Here is a 20460-nt window from a genome sequence, read left to right on the forward strand (position 1 = left end):
TTAGGCACGGCTGTTCCAATGAAAACGTATAGCCAGTATATGATGTTTAAAAATGCAACTAATGAAGCTGGAAACTATGAGTGCTGACATAGAAATAATAAAAGCACAAATACGATGAAAGTGCATGGACTTTTTTTTTTTCAAAACACATTCCTACACACAAACTATATAAGTGCATTTAGGCTTTTCAAACACACAGACTCACCCAGCCAATGTGCTGCTCTCTCTAGTTTACTTTACTCTAAAGTAGTGATTATAACGCAGGAGAAGTTTCTTAAAATCTGTGTCTGACAGTCGGTTCCTCTACTGGGGTAAAGACCAGACCTCCAAGCCTCTCCCCGGGCGCACTGGATGGCAGAATTGCAGAACTAATGTGTTATGTTACTCGTTACCACAAAAAAGTAATCTGAGCACTCGTATAGATTACTTTTTAACAAGTTACCCCCAAAACGGCTCATTCCGTTCTGACAGTGTTAGAGCTCCATCACAACAAATCTGAGGAGAGGTCATGACAGGCTTGCTGTACTTAGATTGGACAATTGCTGTCTGATGGAGGGGTTTCGTGTACAGTTAATGAAAGGGTGTCTGGTGAGTTACTGTTAGAGGGCATATCTCATAATCTCTGTTTTTTAATACAGTTTGGAACTGAAATAAATCATATTCGTGCAAAGTTTTTGGAAGTTGACAGCGTTGTCGGCGGGCTCTTATTCCTTTGAGACAACAGAAATAACTTGTTCCTGCTACTTTTCTGGTTCTCTCAGTTCTATCTTTCATTACAGAGACGTAATTTCAAAGCATGCCCCTTCCCCAGGGCTTCCATACACTAGACTCTGTTTACCATAGTGCTCCGAGGCTTATTATTAACTCCACGCTCATCGTTGTGTTAGTAATGATAGGGTTGTCTGGCCCGCACTGGATAAATTCATTAAGTGATAAGCTCACATTTACGAGGCCGTTCTTGCTGTCTCACCTCCAATTTATGTAATTCAATCATCACATGAACTTACCTCGTAGTCCACCTCCAGTGAGTGTCCTTCTCCTTTGGTTTGAAAGTGCTGTGTGTGGGAGTCCACTGTGAGGTTAACCTGCCTGTTGAAGCGCTCCATTTGGACAGAGTGCCAGTGCTGGTCATCCAGCAGGCTGCCTACAGTAACTGCAACACGGCCGCTGCTGAACCTCAGTCTGTTGTCGTCTGGAGGAACACAAAGAAAAACAGAAGGAGCACGGTGAGCAGCTTTAAATCTTTGACAGTGAGCCTGGAAATGTGTGAGGGAAGATAGGCAGAGCTCAGAACACCATGAACGCACACAGTTGTGTCTGATCCAGTCACTCAAGTGATGACTTCTACAATAGAAATGGGTAAATTGGTTATTTGGACAATGAATTACAGCAAAGTAATCAATTAGTATTCTTATAATCGAGTACTTGTTGAAGTTATTGCCTACCACAGAATGTCAAAAGGGTCTAAACTTCTTTATTTTGTTGTCAGTCGAATGCCTTTTGCTTGGCAAACTGCAATCTGATCCACAGATAGTTATCACTGCAATTTGAAGGCATAAATTTGGTCTTTGGTGTGTTGTGAAAAACCTCATTACGAGGTGGAAATGAAGTGAGATGCACAAACGATAACCACCACCCTGCTGTAATACCTCTCAATCATGAAAACATCCCCCAGAATACACCTCTTTTAAAGGCTTCATATCTTCTCAATCTGGCGAGAAGCCACTCACCGCATTCAACGTGAGACTTAACTCTTAGGAAATAAAAAATTGATTTTCGAGCTAGACGTCAGGAAAGCACCTAAGTTGAGGTAGAGGTCCAGTCTTCCTCGGTGAAGCTCCAGGGTGATATAATCTCCTCTCTGGCCCTCTCCATGCAGTAAAACACCCTCCGCCTGGTGGCTTTTGAAGCGTAGCGAGATCACGTCCTTTACCGTTGACATGGACTTCTGGTTGAACCGGTAGAGCAGCGCACTTCTGCCATCAAAGTCTGCCACATATGACTCTGAAAGAAAATAGAACAACTGAAATCAGTATTGCACACAGGACTTTTCAGTGAACAATACGGAAAAAAGGTTAACACTTCATTTCACAGGTCCTCAAATGTCACGGTAATCAGGTGCTAATTAGGTAACATATTTGAAATTAGCTTCTGCTATTCTCATGCCATTTTAATTTCCAACTCGTTTTTGTCTAACTTCCCCTCAGCAGGCCACCACAGTGACGTGAGCTGTTGCAGCTTCATTTCCATTTTTTTTTTTGTCCAACTTGTGCAGGTTGGTAAGTTAAAGTACATTTTTTCAACAATTTCATCACCTCAGTCCAACTTAAGAATTTTTCCTAATGTAACTTTTTAATATTCAGCCACCACAGACTGCTAATTACCAACAAGAAGAACTTCATAATCAGGAATCAAGTTACTAATTTCCCATTTAAAAAGTTCCATTTCCTTGATTGCCTGTTGAAGCCTAATTATAATGTCTTCACACTACTCAGGTTAAATTTTAAACTCTTTTTATACTTCGAGACACACAATAGCAAGTAATTGTTAAAAAGTAAAAGTTAATAGTAATTATAACCATTTAAGTGCCTGCATATAATAACTCCAATAAGTCACTGTGTGTGTGTGCGTGAGTGTGACAGAAAGAGAAAGAGTCTGATCTTTGATTGTCGAGTTTGTGAGAATGCAAATGTTTAAAAGAAATGTGCAGAAAGCAGAAGTAAGTTAAGTTTGTGTTAGTGCCGTACCACCAGACTACAGAGCAGCATCTTCACTCAGGCTGTGAGACTCCTCAGTCCATCCTCAGCACTCTCTCTTGAAAAATTTGTTTGAATTTTATGGCTCATCATACCAAGATAAGACCGAATCCAGTGACAACATTAACATTTACTATAATAACGACAGCCAATCTTTTTACTGATGGTCTTCTTTGCTTGTGTCACAGTTTGCAAAGTTGCTGTAACAATTTAGTCTGCATCATGTTGGACTAAATAAATAAAAAAGACACTGAAAACCACAAAACTAAAAATACATATACTTCCATCGGACTGCACTGAAAATGTTTAATGTTATAAAATTGTGTGATAATACTCTAAATCTGAAAAAAAAAATGATGAGAGGAAAAATAAGAAGTAATTGTGTACTAATAAGAGGAACAACAAAAGCATAAACAAAAGAGCAATAAATAGAATGATAAAAGCGGATGACATTGTGAAAAGCAGGGGCGGGCGATAACGCAAAATGAGTTAGGACAAGCCGTTTGATTAAGGCAGAACATAGCTACTGGCTGCATTAATTAAATTCAATTTAATATAAGAGAATAATCCTTTCAGCATCACCACTATCAAAACAATCAAATAATTAAAAATGTAATTAAGTGGCAGTAACACAGAGGAGTCAATAACAAATAAATGCACAGGTTAATGAGTCTGTACGCAGTCTGTCATGAGACATGCAGCTCTGTTGATCACTGTTACCCTGCAGCAGTGCTGGGAGGCCAGCTGCTATACAGTAATCAGACTGACAAAGGAAAGAGTACTGTACTCAGCCTTTGTTCTCCTCATAGCACCAACACCAGCCAGCTCGCTGTCAAAATGGAGAAAATCTCAATCTGTAATACACTCTCTGTGTTTCACCCTCCTCATTCATATACAATAGAGTTCAGGGAGTCCTGAGGAATATATTTGAGATCAGTTAATAGTGTGGGGGGCACTCTCACAGTCACCTCCATATAATCCTGCTTCAGAGAGACACTCCTGTATAGATTACAGTCTGTAATGCAGCAGAATGAGCTGCAAGGCAGTGAAACCTGCCTGCGTCTCTCTCTCAGTCTGATGGCAGGTGATTGTTACTTCATTCTTCGTTCATCAGTAACATTGTTACTCATATTATCAGTAGTTTGTGCACATACACATGCAGTTGAAGGATAAACTGACCAGTGGAAGAAGAAGAAGTATACGAGGAAGCATTAGTTTTATACCTGCTTGTCTAATATTAATACACTCCACTACTGTGTGTTGGTTAGACATCATAAAACTGATCACTGTGGGATATTCTGACTGTGTTTCACACTGCATTAATTCACTGGCTCATCTAGTTAGTGCTGCTTCACAATGCGTGGGAGAGTGTGTCACTGAATCCCCATTACATGTGTTTTATTGAGGTTTGCTCATAAATGCTGCTGTGTGTCTGAGCAGCATTTCTTTTTCTCCACTGTGCAGTCACAGTCTAGTTTGTTAGGCATGGAAGTATGGAACCCATTAATGTCATCCTTTATCACTCAATGCTCTGAGATTGTTATCCTTGAGAAATAACTGGCTTGTTTTATTTCTGTTTTACTTTAAAAAGACTGAAAGAAAACTTATTTCATTATCTTCAGATAATTCACAGCCTAAATTGAGGGGAGCACACACTGGAGTCATGTGATGCACTTTGGCAAACCTGCAGCTGTTGTTTTCTATATGCACCCACACACACACACACATACACACACACATACACACACACACAGGCGTGTCTTGGCTCTCCTCAAAGACTGAAACGCCACAAAAAAAGCAATTTTTAACACTCGCTCCCAGGATTGGCACATCCCAGCCACTGTTCCGTGACTGATTCTTCTGTCTGGGAGGCACATCTGGTGTGTGCCTCACTCCTTGAAGCTAGCCTATGTATGTCGCACTTTATGAATAGGCCCACTTAGTTCCCCCCTTGTCCTTTAGGTTACAGCAGAGAACAATGACTCCGTGATGCATCCCACATGGACAGACTCTCTATTATACGAGAAGTATAAAAACATGTCATCCTGAGATAATGAGGTATTTATCTCTGGATGACAGCTTTTCATTGAGACAAGAAGATAATTAAGTAATGATGGGAAAGATAAACAAGCAAAGTAAATTATGAATTTGGCATTAATTGGCCCGCTTGTGTTAGAACCTTGTTAGTATTAACATCAGCAACCTAATGATCTAACTAAGAAAAGGAAAAGTTCACTTAAAAATGAAAACTCAGGCATTATCTATTTACTCCCATGCTGATAAAAAATGTCAGGTGAAGTGTCATAGTCCACGAAACATTTCTGGAGTTTCACAGCAAAACAGTGATGCAGCATTCTCCTAAACAACTGAAGTAGCTGGAGACTTGTTTCACAACATAATGGAAAAACAACAGAAAACTGGATTGGCACACTGTAGAGTGCATACCTCTGCCAAGGCCCAACACCCCTTTTTGTACTCACTCTTTAAAAAAATCTAAATCCATGGATCACTGCCTGAGAAATTAATGGAAATGGAAATGGAAAAAACATGCAATGTTAAAGAAAGTGAGAAAACAATTCTTGGATCCGTTCCGTTATCTGGATCTGCACCAGAAGTTAATGGAGTCTATTCTGGGCAGAGACCCATCCTCCATCCAAATGTTGTGCTCAGTAATGTTTGTGTAATCCTGCTGACAAACCAACCAACCAACCAACCAAAAAACTGACCCACGTGAAAACAGAACCACACTGGTCCATACAGCTTGTTTGGTGTAATCCAAGTCTCTGGAGGCCCTGATGTCCAAAATTCATTTCAAAGGAGGTTATTTACTCCATTATGTGCACCCACGTAAATAACGTTTTTTCAGGCTTCCTGATGGATTTTATATTTTCATTTCCGTTCTGTTCCCCACAGTCCCAGCTAATTCAGATGTTGAGGAGAATTATGCAACGCTGTTTTGCTGTGAAGCTCCAGAAATGTTTTGTGGACTACAAATGTTCACCTGACTTTCAAGCAGCATGAGAGCGAGTAGTTCATTGTTGGGTGAACTGTTCCTTTGAATCAGAACATAAAATGGCTCCATACAGCTCATCCTGCGTAATCCCAGTCTCTGGATGCCCTGAAATCCCACATTGATTTGAAAAGGTTTTATTTACACCCTCCATGTGTCTTGTGCACTCACTTCAGATGAGGTGTGTGCTAACGCTTTAAGCGTAGCAGCTACAGTGAAGATTTCATTTTAAAAAATGACGTAATATGCATCTTTCCAAATCAATCTAGGATCTCGGGGGCTTCCGGAGGCTTGGATTATAATGCGGACGAGCTGTGGAGCCATTTTATATATATATAAATATATATATACACACATATATATATATATTTTTTTGTTGTTTTTTTAAAATTTTTTGGAGCCTTTTTTCTAAAAACTGAAACCCAGAGCCACAGTCTCACCAGACTCTCCAACATTCAGTCTGAAGCTGCTGGCTTCCTGGTTTGAATTATCAAGTTTTATTCTGGAAGTGTTAAATGTGAGGAGATATGTGCAGATGTGTGTTTCAGACCCTGGCTGTTGCGGTTTTGATTCATCGTATCATATGCTGTCTGGAGTATCAAACAGCGTGTTAAAACTGAGTGAAGAGAAAATAGTCCTCATTACTCTCCATCAAGAGCGTAGCTGCAAAGCCGGATGCACAAATGAACAAATCCTTCTAGGCAGTGTAACTACAGAGCGTCTGATGCGTAGACTGAGTGCTCTCAGACTGTGGTATTAACTCCAGGGTGTGTGTTACTCACTGTAGGAGCAGCCATACACCTCCACTCTGAGGCCCATCCAGCCGCTGGGGTTCCAGTCGCGAGGGATGAAACGCAGGAAACGTGTTCTCACTGGGTGGGACAGCTTGTTCTGGACGACGGCCTCTGAATTCGTATTCCCGACAAATCTCTGCAGGAGCAAGGAGGGACAAAGATTGCAGTCATGACGGTGGCATAAAAGTGATGTAAAGCAAGTGACCAAGGCTCCGGTGAGGGACAAAAATGCCCTCAGATTGTAAGTGAGTAGTAATATTATTTCACCAGGGAGTAGAAAAGTCTTTTTTAGCCGAATATCTGAAATATAAGCAGAATAAAAGAAATCTAAATCCTTGAATAGCACGAACAACAACAAAGTGCTGACAAAGCACAGCCAAGGGCAATGTCTTCTTCCTATCCTTGAACATACTATTTGATGTAAAGTGATAAGAATCATTGTGCGGTCCAGAAATATGAGAGTATTCGTTCAAGTGAGTCCATGTGAGGAAAAATCACCACTGAGGCAGCCAGGGGCAATATAAGGGCTCGCGTATTGTGTTTTCACCCTGCGGAGCTAAAAACAAACACCTCTGAGTGCAGCGGTGAGATGTCATTCTTCTTTCTCTCTCCCACCCCTCTTCTCCATTCAGTCTGCACCAGACGAAGCCAGGGGACATAAACAGAAACAGAGAGAGATGCAGACAGAAACAGAGACAAAGAACCTCTCCTCTCCAATGACTGATTACCAGCTTCTTCATAACCGATTCCAGGCAGGTGACATATCAAATCAATAAGTACTCGTACTATAAAGAACTGAAAATATAGATCATTGACAGCGGCACTCCAGGGTTTTGTGAATAGTCTCAGTCTGACAAGGCCAATCATTCACCTCTCAGCAACAAAAGAAACACAAAGACCAGTGGCACAAATGACCATCCAGTCCTTTTAGAAACGCTGCACAGCTGAAGGATCAGTGAATGCACCAGGATACTGCCTCTTGGTAGATAATCAAGGCGACTGTGCAACCGGTAAGGCTGTTATTGTGATTTATGCCACCACTTTCTCGTTTTGAGCCAGCTACTGAGAGGAGCCTCGTGGCTGAATCTTAACACACGTACAGGCCAGGCTTATTTACACATGCAGAATAATTCACGTCTGCACAGGAGGGATTAACAAATAGCACCGGGGCTTACACATTTGGTCAAAGCCAATGTATTACTTAAGCAGTGCAAACAGCTTTTAGACCAAAGGAAATAAGAGAAACACATTGGCCTCGAAAAAACAACACATGCATATTCACAACACTGGAGCTTTCTAAATGCTTTCAGTCACAAAATCTCATTAGTCGCTGGTGTTTTATTGGGAATCAGGCTGATGAAAACTCACTGCTGTGCTTGTCATGCAGGGCTCTAGCCATGACCTTGTTATTCTCAGGCTTTGTGTGAGACACTGCAGCAGAAGACTGTTTGATTGCTCCGCATTCAAAAGCTGTAATCTAAAGCCCCTGCAATGTGATTTCAAATCTTAAGCATTACTTTAGAACATATAATGATAATCAGCACCAGAGAATTAACGATAAAGATGAAGTTTTGAAAAAAAATGTATTAATTTATTATTTATTTGTATTCTTTATCAGGACTGTGTGGGCACAGGTTTTTCTGGTCTGACTTCCATTTAACCCGCAAAGTTTCAAAGCTTCTGGAGGGCCATAAGATCATTGTTTTCTTATAGACTATACTCTGTGATTAAAATGCTTTAGTGCTAGCAGTCCTCAATCTCTGCGGACTGGCAGCTATCAGTAAACACGGCCAGACCGCGACAGTAGAATACAGTACCAAGGTGGTTGTGGTGGATTGGCTCAGCACCCCAGTTACTTACTTTAGTAACAAAGCTTCTGGTGTCAGTAGTCTGGAGGTGTTCATTGGGAGGCTGCTGGTTAGCAGTAGTTAGCAGTTACTTTAGCAATAATTAAAGCTAACTGTCCATAGTTGTGGCAGAGCAGCTGGATGACCTCAAAGAAGGAAACAGAAAATACTTTCTCCTTAAAGTATGATCCACTCTCACCAAGATCAGTGAGTAAAAAAAATCTGAAATGATGTGTTTTTTGTTAAAAATGTGTGTTTTTGTAAAGTAATCTTGAAGGCCTGGTTCCCAGAAACACTCCTGTCTGGTTGCGCCCTTCTTTTCATACACTTATGGCAGCGTCATAAAAATTAAGAGAGCGTTTATTGGACAAAAAACTACTATGTGCTCCTGATTGCACAATTTTAACATTTTTTCAGGAAACTACAAACTCTAAAATACCATTTAGAATACTTACAAACAACTTATTTGCTATCATATGGCCTGATACTGGCATATAGATGAGATATAGAGCAAGACATGATAAAAAAAACATATATACAAGTGACAGTCGGTAACTTGAGCCAGCTGTCGTGGCTGATCGGGTAGTACAGGACTCACATTTAGTTTACTATTTCTTTTTCTCCACTGTTTGGTGAGGTTTAGGTAACGAAAATACATGGTCAGGTTTAGGAAAACATTGTTTGCGTTATCCTTTCACGATGTTAATCACATGTCTTTCTCGTCTTCCCCGAGTCGCAAAGTTATGACATTACAAAAATATGCTTGGTGAGTTGCATTGATGGTACTGGAGCAACATTAATTATGATGTTCCGGCAACGACACTAACACAGTGATATCAGACTGTTCCATCACAATGCTGGATCACATTTGTGCACGCTGAGCAGAAATGCTTGCGAGAATGATTTTCCTTGCTGATACTGTGCTGGAATCACCTGCACACACCTGGTATTTATGTGCATGTGTTTAGAGACTAATTCAATGCCATAGAGAAGCTCCATCATCAGTCTTTTGCCTCTTTTTCGTCGCTGCTTCGAGAAACAAAAAACAAAGCATTCAAATAGTGATTCGGATGTCGATTGCCATGGCAACAGTAAGCTTTGAAGCACCAACTGTCACACACACTGAATCAAATGTTGTTAAACTCTGATTGGTGTGTGGAAATACGTGACATCAGCTTTTCTTTCCAGCTGCACCCTGCCCACTTCCAACCAGAGTGAAAAGCGATGACAACAGAACAGAAATGCCAAAATCCTTCAGGTGAAAACCAAGCAGGACTCAGAAAACACAGCTTTTTTTTATCCTTTGAAAGGGATCAGAAACAAGATATATGTTGAGTGCATGCTATATGTTTCTTACACAGCTTGTGAAACTCTGCCTCTTAGTTTTGTCCTCATCATTAACCCCGTCTTTCCACTTGACTCCCAGCTGAATGTCTGGAAAATCTAATGAACCCAATCAACTCTGACTGAGGCCGCAGTGCAATCATTCTCACTATCCATTAGCCGAAAAACTCACACACGTCAGCATGAGTCATTAGTATTCAGGAGCAATACCACTACAAGCACACCACTGAGGCTGTCCTCAGCGATGACGTTTGTTTTTTTTCCACTTAGGAAAAACTTGCAACAGAAAATCCTGTGTGTTCCAGCTGGGAGATGAAGTAAAGTCTCAGAATAAAGGCCTGAGGGTACTGAAGATTTTCCAGGGGTCCAGAGGACCGAGCCGGGTCCTTACCCACGCAAACAGACCTAACCCCACAGTGACTTCATTATTTCTATTTATGTTTCTGTCACTGCGTAACAGTCTCTTCTCTCATTCATTAAGACTCTTTACTCTTCCTCTCCAGTGATGAGCTCCCCTGAGTCACTTTTCCTTTGTGTTGCATACAGCACAGGCACATACGTTTATTTTAATCAGTTCGCTGGGGGATAAATCCTGCTGCTGGCGAAGAGGAGATGCAATATTTCGAAAAAGGTCACTGACCAGTTAAACACCCTGAGGGAATGCACAGCGAAGCCACGAGTATGTGACCTTGCCAAGAGTGAAAATACTCCAGCAATCCCTGATCACCTGTCAGTCAGCCAACAGTTCCCTGAAAAGGATCAACACGACCTCAGCTATCTCCCCAATATCTTATCAGCAGAGGGCCTGACATGTCTCTGTTAAGCAAGAAAAGGCTACTGCACCTATTGAGTGAAATTCTGGGCTAGGTTAGATGAAGGTGTTGTGTTATAATTATATCAATTTCTTCAATGTACAACAGGAGTCTGCAGCCACCCCAGCAGCCCTGTGAGGCTGTACTGAGGCACAGTGATGCTTTAAGCTAAGTGTTAACATCAGCATGGCAACTGTGAGGATTGCTGTCCAGGGTGCTCATTCTGGAGCTGACATTCACACCAGGAGCACAATCCTGCCAGCAGAGAGTACGGGCCGATAGTCTGCCTGATCGTCCTTGTCATTTGTCTAACCAAAGCTTGCAATAATATGGAGCTATTTAGTTCAGTGGTTCAAGTGGTGTCTTGGGAGCCTTAGAGGTCCTTGAGGGGGTTCTAGGGGTCCCCAGCAAAACAGGGAATCATTTTTTTTTCACTATACTTTCATCCATAAGTATGGATGACTACTTTGATCATGGGTTTCATACACTTTCTGTAATAAATTCAAAAGCAATAGTCGCACATCCAACAAAAACAGGAAAGTATCACTTCAGTCCGAAGAAAAGAAGTTCCTGCATGCTGCTCCTGCTCAGCATCACCAAATTTGTTAAGACTTCTAACGTTTCGGTCCACTGAAACTCTGCTGACGTAGGTCCAGGGGGAGGCTGAGAGCAGTGTGTGGTATAACACATCTAAAAGTAAAATTTGTATCAGATGGAGGTCTGTGGTCTGACGTGTGTCACTTTAGGGGTCATTCACATGAAAAAGTTTGAGAACCACTGATTCAGTTGGTCCTGTTTTCCTTGTCAGTTCTTGTAGTAGGTTTAGGTTTAGGTTTACACATTATGGGGTTTGTTTTCTGCACTTTGGTCCTGTTAACAACATAACAGGCAGCATGTTCACAGTGAAAAGGTTTACTTGCTGACATACGGCAGGTTTAACACTGACTATATTCATCAACTTAATTTCTGGGGTTAGCATGCTAACTTAGCATTGAACACACAGTCAGCTGAGACAGTGTTCAGTCATTACGGACAGTTAAAAACAAATGATCATTTCTTTTCCCCTGTCATGTTTCAGTTTGTGTTTCTGTAATTTCCTGTTTTACTTTCAAGTTTTATCTCTTGTGTGTTGCTTTTCAGTTCCTCCCTTTGTGTGAATTTCCCGCCCTTTTTCTGTGTTCACCTTGTCTTGTTTGTAGTCAGCTCTTGTGTGTATGTAGTCTGCGTGCTCCCTCATGTCTTTGTCAGTCGGTCCGTTTTTCCTCCTGTGTAATCCTCCTGAGTGATTCTCCTGTGTTTCACCTGAGCCTGTTCCCTCCAGTGTCTCCTGTTTCCCCTCACGCTATGTTTCTGGTTTTGTGTATTTCCCGATTTGAACTTTGCTTTTGTGTTGCTACTTTGTGTTTTGGGCATTTTGGTCTTCTTTTTGGGATTATATGATTTTTGGATTTCAGCTTTTGTGAAATAAAGCTTGCCTTTTAGTTCCTCATGCTGCCGTCCTCCTGTGTGCTTCTGCATTTGGGTCCTCATCTTTTTTTTTTTACCAAACATGACATATCCCACGCATTCCTCCTCTGTTCAAAACCTGGTGCTTACATTACCCACAATGCAATTCAGCCACTGAGCGACATCACTGGAGACAGTTTAGTAGATTACATGCAGCTTCCTTGGGAGCCGTACTATTTTTACACTTATGCAGGCGTACTCCACAAGACCTGTAAATACTTTAATGTGTAAATTTGTTGGAGTTACCCCTTTAATGTGATGTGATGACACTGCTAGAGGCAAACCCCTTGAAGTTACATCTGATTTGTTATAATTCAACCTCATGGGACCTTAAATATATGTAAAAAATATCATGGCAATCCATCCTACAGTTGTCAAGATACTTCACTGAAAACCACAAATGTGAACCTCATGTTCGGCTAAATGAAACCTCAGGGAAACACCGCTGTCAAGAGGATCCATATTTTTTTAACAGTGTCTTTAAATAGTTGAGATATTTCAAGTGCTTGACCGACTGGCCGACAGAACAACATTTCAACCCAAGGAGTACTGAAACTGGAAGCAGAAAAATCCTCAGATAAAACACAAATTAGCACTCAAGCAAACACATTTCAGTCCTTGTTAGATTCCCATCCACCTGAACGGCTAACAAGCATGGACAATCAGTGTTTAAATTCCCCCCTTAAGGAGCAGAATCATTGACAGCTCAATTACAACATTTTTTTTTTAAATAACACTTCTCAGGGATAATGAAGGTAATCTGGACCCAATGCTAGAGAACGCACCTTCCACAGACATTTCATTCTAATTAGGTTATCATCAGCTTGTGCCTTCCTGTTGTTTCACATGCTCCTCTTGCAAAACAACAAGCTTTGCTCACAACGCAGCCTGGTTGCGGGAACAGTGATGTCAACACATTAGTGAGGTAAGGGGTAAATGAGCAAGTGAGGAGAGAGAGTTAAACAAAAGGAGAAACTGTGAAAACATTTGAATGTTTGCACTGGGAGAAAATGTTATTTACATTTGTGTTCTATTAGATGGCAAAGCCCATTTGTGATTTAATTTCTATTTTCAGTGTTTTGACATGTTTCTGAGTGTCTTAGTACCAAGTGGTAAAGTTTAATAATGAGTCTTGAATCTTCAAGAAACTGAAACAAGTCCAGTTGCCTTCGACACGGCACGCAGAATTTAAGAATGAGGATGTCTGAAGCGAGATACGTCCATAGATACTGTCCAGATTGTCATAACATTTTGTATGGATATTTACAGTCCTCAAAACAAGCCACAAACTTTTACCATGTTGAAAATGAATCAGTTTATCTACTTGGTGCTCCTTTCAGAACGCTGTGTAATTGTGCTTCATTATCAAATCAACTCCAGTCCGCTTGCTTACTGAGAAAATGTTCAAATCGATGAAATGCCATAACACATTTTCCTGCTACCGTGCACCCGGGCAGACTGACACATAGCACGCACATTCACACAAGCTTGCCGATAACGTTCTAGTCATTTTGATGCCTTGTTGCCAGGTGGCTGAGTTAAGGTGGGTCACACACTGTCCCCACAACATGTTCAGGAAACTGTCAACTCACCGGAAATCAAAGCTTGGCATTTAACCCAGTGTCTATCTGTGTGCCACGAAGCTATCATGATGTTATACAGCTAACTTGATGGATTTGCTCACACACACACTGACTGGTGATTTCTCATAGTAATAGAAATGATTGGAAGATGAATGTAGTTTATGGGAGAAGGCGCACTACATGTGTCCTCTCCACTTTACTCATTGATTTTATAACATTAAAGAAATTAATTTAACAGAACTTGTAATTACAAGCAGGCATAACAAGATCCTCAATTTAAATAAACAATGAGTTCATGGATATTATTAAAGATGAATCTGAATTATTCATTGAATCAATTTCTGCACTTCTACCTTTTTAATGTCTTCAGATATGTGATCTGGGGCCAAACACTTACTGCAGATGAAATTACAAAAATGTACCAAGAATTTTCCTCATGCTGGTGAACCCACAGTATCAAACCCTGCAGAGGCACCAGAATACGGTAAAATGACATCCGCTTTGTCAAAACTTTCTCTGGGTGACAACACCCAGAGCCCATGAGGCTCGGACATGATTTAGACCGTCCCACCCATGTTTAAAAAAGTCATCAGAACTGATAAAACAAGTTTAAATTGCATGTAATTCATTTATCTAACCTGTTTCCTCTGGTGTTTTGTTGAAGTCTCTTTCTTATTGATACATGTGCCATCCACCCACCTTCACCTGCACTGCTGGGTGGCATATAGGGGAGTAAACGTATTTGCCTTGGGAACAGACCACCAACACAACATCAGAACATATTTTATATTGTGTCAGCAAACAGGGAATTGTAACTTCATGTGTTTGCATGCAAAGATATGCAACTTTACAAATTGTATGTGGATGGATAATTAATCTGCACTGCGTTGCCCCAGGCCCACGTTCACATTGAATTGTTATTGTTAATGAAAAAAAAAAAACATTCTTCTTAGTCTTACGTGTTGATCAGAGTTGTGATTAAAAGTTTGGGCGAGCCCCGGGAGATTTTCCAATTTCATACTAGGCCGCATCATTTTTAAGTTTTGGGAGCGGCTGCTGGAGTCATCAGGGTGACATTTTACCCCAGAAGAAATCTTTAAAATAGATTCAAGTGAAACGTACCAACTTTGCACACAAAATATCCTATAATTTCTTTCAATCAGGAGAAACTAGTGAATGAAGTAAAGACAATGTTTACTACAGCATGTTACGCGCTCCCCCTTCTGTGTTTCCTCGTCCTCTGTTCTCCTTTCCTTCTCTCAGGTGTTCTCTTCTTCTGCAGACCAAGCAGTCCTGACCGGCTTCAGATTGTCTGTGTTTGTTGATGTTTTGTTTTCTTTTTGAGGATGAAGGTCTGGTAGCCCTGTTTCTGTGGCTTTGTTTGTCAGTTTAGGTTATGGAGTCTTCTCGTAGTTTAGTTCTGCATGGAGTCCAGACACTGGTGGTGGTGGTAGATAACTCTTCTCAGACAGATGGGCTGATAAAACGATGAAGCTGATGTAGCTTGTGAATCTTCGAAGACTGGGTGGCGATGGGGAGGTGGAGGGCGCGTGCAACAGCAGCATGAATGAACTTGAGGCTGGAGACAGTTGCATTTTTTAAAAAAAAGCAGCAAGATGACAGGCTAACAGTGACGGTGTGTCCATGTGCTGTTGGATAGATGTGCCCGGCTGTTGTAAGCAGCTGATATCAACTGACGGGTCCAGATAATGACCGGCAATTATGAGTGAGAGGAGTGAGAGGGGTAGATGAAAGGATGGTATGCAAATTCAACTAAGGACTGAGCATGTGAAAGAGTAGTCTTCCTGTCTGAACTTAGCTAGAGCTTCATTTAGAGGAAAATTATTTATGTTCTCAATAAACTTTATTTAATGCTCCCATGGCTCGCTCTTTGATCCAGGGGTCTTTTTCATGCCAAGAACCCCTCAGCTGAAAGAGAGACAGAGCACTGATCCTGCATTTAATGAATGACATTCTGTTGCATATTAAACTGGGCCTACAATAATGTGTAGCTAACTGGCTAATATGTTCCAGAAATACGTTCTCATCCCAGGTCATCAAATACTAATGCTGCTTTGTAGCCCTTTGTTGTCTCATACAGATACACAACAAACGATTCAGTGTTGTGTGCAGAGCCCAAAGCCTTCCTGCCAGAAAGCTTTACACCAAGGAGCATGACAAAATGTCAGTATTTAACGCCCAGGGAGTGAGACTGGCAGGAGTTAACTCACCACTTTACTTTTATAGATGGGTGCTGCACAGTGATGAAGCCTAACATTTAGTTAGCTTACTTAGCTGATTGCACAAGGATTCATGGGTAGACCATCATCACATTTGTGTAACAGTAGTTGAATGTTGTTATATATATATATATGTATCTATATATATATATGTATATATATATATATATATATATATATATATATATATATATATATATATATATATATATATATATGTATATATATATATATATATGTATATATATATATATACATACATATTGTGTTATATTGCATTATGTTATGTTATGTTATATTATATTATAGACCATCTTGCTATGGGGTCACATTAGCCATGACATCTGTTAACATGTTCATGTTCGACCCATTAGTACCACAGCCCTCACAGAACCCAACCTTCATTTTGATCTCAACTACCTGTGAAGTCTTGTCACAGCCTCTTGAACGGTGACTGAAGTTGTCATGGAGACAAAATCTGTCCACAGACAGACAGACAGACAGACAGACACTTGGCAAACTACTTAAAACTGCTTCTGTGCTGGTTCCATTAGCAAAAGTTTGCTATGGACACACACACACACACACACACACACACACACACACACACACACACACACACACACACACACACACAAGGTAAAGAATAACCAGCCGACGCTGTAGCAGGTGGTTATTATATTATATTATATACACAGTCTATTTTAAGCCAGACTTCTGGGAGGCCTGTAATGCTTCCATATCATTTGGTCTTTAAACGTCGCAGCCTCTCGGAGATGCCGGAAGGATTGTCGATCTTTAGCCCAATTTTTAACAGAGCTAATTCTTCCATGGAGCTAATTTGGCTCGGCGTTAGCTCAGAGTGCCTGAGAGCTAGCAGCCATTTCAGCAGCTGCTTCTCTCTCATTAGGCCCCCCGAGTTCAGTTTCTGGCAGTGAGCCGTTACCTTTGAGCTTCACTTGTTAAAATGCCAGACGGACGTGAGTTACTATCTTCAACGTCTTGGTGAAAGCTTTAGTCAGTCAGCTCGGGTGTGAGCTTCATTAGAGATTGCAGACTAATTGGCTGCCATTCATCCCTGCAATATCTATAAGCCCAAGTTCACTTGAGCACCACAGAGAAGTGGGGAGGCGTGGGGGTTTAATGGTTTGTGTGAGTGTGCATTTAATACACATCAGATGATATAAACAACAGTCACGCCTGGTTTTAACGCACGCCACGTTTAAGGAGGATGTTTCCTGTTTTGACTGGTATTACGCAGTACTGTGTTGTGTTTGAGTGCTATATGAATGTTAATATTTGAAACACAATCATTTCCTCTCTTTTCTCTCTCATAAGTCACTAACAAAGGAGGTAGCTGCAGGTCATGTTGGTAACATCTACTCTATACGTAACGTCTCTTCTTCTCACTTCACAGCAGCTTTTCTTCCGTATTCAGACCAAACTAAACGAAGGCTGACAGTGTGTGGAAGGAGCTGCAAGCTGTTTGTCATGATATTTCAACAAGTCAGTCACTGGATAACACATCAAGGAAACGTCTTAGTCAGTGTCACTGTAAATATTTCATGTTATTTGTGGGGAACTGTACACTTTTATTTCTTCACTATGTATTTCTTGGAACTAATTAAAAATTGAGTAATGTTACTTGTTTACATAAACCTCTTACATGTGTACAATTACAAAAAATATGCAACAGTTTAGCCAGATGGTCCACGAAATCTTTAACATTCAGTATCTGGTCTGAGATATGAGCAGACTGAGCTGCTGCTGAAGGCTGCACAGCCATTGTTGCTCCTGTAAATGGGTATTTTACACATATTTAAACCTTTGCTCATTATGCTCATACGTGTTTAAGTACTATTTGCTGTTCTATTTCAGCCCTCCATTATGAAATAAATAAATAAATGTTTTCATTTATTTATTCATTGAAATTGATTGTTGTTCTTCACATTGGCTCATTGCAAAACTTAGAAATTATACTCTGGAGTAAAGACATCAAAACTACCATGTTTAATTAAACAAAGGCTCAATAGTTTTCTAAAAAGCCAGGCACTCTAGATTTTAGTAAACGCTACTTGAACAGAAAAGTAAATTGTGTATTTAATAGGGACTATTTTCAGCCTTGGATTTAAACACATTTGGTCTTTTAGTGTCAACATATTATTGAACATAGTGTGTGTGAAATGTTTACATTCTGGTCAGGCTTCAACATTTAGACGCAGTGCCACACATAACGGGGGGATAAAGGGTAAAGCTGTCTGGGGCTGAGCTGCTTGGACACCAGCAATAATCACTTCTATCACAGGTGTCATCTACACTGGGGATGCTGGGAACATGTTAAAAGCAGGACTGATTAAAGAATGCTCACATGATGGCACCAAGAAATGTTAACCACTGAGAACACTTTGCTCCTCATCAGCACCTCCGTTTGTCACTGGCTTGTGCTGATTCTAGTGTGAAATTCTGACAAAAAAACAACAAAAAAATAACATTAAATTTAAACAGTTTTGTTGTTGTTGTTGATTAGATAATAGATGTGATTAACTTATAGTGTAAAATCCCAGTGTAATACATTGGATGGACTGAGTAGCTCGTTAGCTAGTTAGAATAGCCTCAGGTTTGCAGACCTTTTAAGCACATTACATCACTTTTTGCTGGATTTTACATAATTAGATCCTATAGATGAACTAATGTCTCCTCCATATTTCCTCTTGGACATGGCATTGCCTAATATAGCACACGTTTAAGACTATTAAAGAAAAATAATTAGCATTACTTTTTAAAAAAACAAAAAAATATGTATATTTATGACTAATGACTTAAACCTCCTCTCCTGGTATGGCATGAATGATTTTTTCTTTTGTACGCATTGTCAAAATGTCAAAAGTACCTGAGAGATTCACTGACGTACAGTAAGCTTTATAATAGCTAATGTTGGAGTCAATTTCCTTGCCATGGCAGGACTTGCACATAAATCATGATGTGAGAAAAGAAAGGAGAAGAAAGAGAGGGTGCTACATTACTTTATTATTAAAAAAAAAGGGCTTTAGACCGAAATAATAATGAAAAATGATCAACTTTTTTCATTCAGCTCAGCAGGCTGAGGTGAACCAAGCTGAGGAGGTGATCGATAGATAACAGTACAGCTTAACTTACTACTCAGAGAGGTAGCTAGCATCTTCGAAGGAGCGACCATCCCCCTATATGATAATAGCAAAGATGTTGTGCATCTGTTCAGGTTGGAGGAAAAGGAGCGTCTGCATGCATTGAAATGAGTGAAGCAGAATCGGGGGAGATCCACTCACTGGACCTTGGCAGCCATTTCTGTAGGCCAGCCTGGTTAGCCCTGTGTCACAGTCAGAACTGTCTCATTCCACATCAAGCTGTTTTATTTCATCTTCAATTCCTACATTCCAGTAGATACTGCATTTTTAAAGCGATGGAGGCGGGTAAATAATTAAAGGCAACACACAACATTTGACATAATTTTCACCCCCACAACTCCATACTCTTTTAATTTCAACACAATGGAAAAAAGAACGTGCGGCTGTGGGCAACAACACACCCTGCTAATTGGACTGCCATGCAGAAAAAGTCCCAGAGAAACAATTTAACATGTTGCAGCAGCCCTTGACATAACTGGGGCAAACACAATAAAGAATTAATGACATGTGCCGACACAGGGCTCTTTTCTTAGACCTGAAGTCCTCGTACAGGCTGACATGACAAGTTGTGACATAACATGGAGGATGGAAACAGTCTAATGAGCGCATTGACAACAGACACATCCCACACCTTGAAATGTGTCGGAAAAAGTGAGAGGATGTGTTATGACCCACAACGTCATCAATAGGTCAATGGAGAACACAGCATGAAGAAGACAGATCTTATGCAACAGAGAGGCGGAATGTAAATTTAAATTATCTGAGTCTGAATCCAAATATTGATTCTGCTTGATTTCAGAGGCAAACAGTACACAGCAAATCAATGATGAACACAAAGTCTTACAGAAAGCTGATGGAGACTCACCCCGACGCCGTCCTCATGCCTGTACTGTTTCCAGACCCGGCCCGTGTCGCTGTAGAGCAGCAGGTAACTGCTGACCCAGTCCCAGCTGTCATACCGTCCCTGTGTGGCCACAGCCGTCACCTCCATCTGCTCCTTGAGGTCCACCTGGAGCCAGGGCTCTTGGTCAGTCACCATGGGAGACCAACCTCCTGCTCCTGAGGTATTGCAGAGAAATACAGACAGAGGGTTCCATTAAACATCGATATTGTGGATCAGCAGTGGATTGTTGTGGTTTTTATGCTCAGTTGCGACTGGGCTCTGAATGCAAGTCCCGATGTGTACACAGGGAGTATGTGAAGAGTTCAAGGTGAAGTGACTCTGCAGCTGCCACAGTTTAGGGCCTCAGTTCATGGAAGATGGCTGACTTGTTTTGAAATATGCAATGCCTGGCCTGGGAGTTTGTAGAGAGCAGAATCCTGCCAGCTCAACATGCTAGCCTGTTTTGCATAATGTACTCCACAATACTGTGTTTGTCCTTCTGGAAGACTGAATCATGACAT

At 40.8% G+C, this 20460-nt stretch overlaps 1 protein-coding gene across 1 annotated transcript in view; it reads right to left on the bottom strand.

Annotated features, from left to right (window-relative positions):
* Positions 1–20062, bottom strand: part of cntnap5a (contactin associated protein family member 5a) — a 90614-nt gene extending 70552 nt beyond the window's left edge. The window contains exons 1-4 of the mRNA XM_073473673.1: positions 19922–20062; positions 6549–6696; positions 1801–2004; positions 1008–1192 (exon numbers count right to left, since the gene is read on the bottom strand). Of these exons, the coding sequence (XP_073329774.1) occupies positions 1008–1192; positions 1801–2004; positions 6549–6696; positions 19922–20047 (663 nt within the window). The 5' untranslated portion in view covers positions 20048–20062. The remainder of the gene's footprint in view (positions 1–1007; positions 1193–1800; positions 2005–6548; positions 6697–19921) is intronic.
* Between the last annotated feature and the right edge of the window lie 398 nt (positions 20063–20460).

The sequence above is a fragment of the Pagrus major genome, chromosome 9, assembly GCF_040436345.1.
Source record: "Pagrus major chromosome 9, Pma_NU_1.0".
NCBI lineage: Eukaryota > Metazoa > Chordata > Actinopteri > Spariformes > Sparidae > Pagrus > Pagrus major.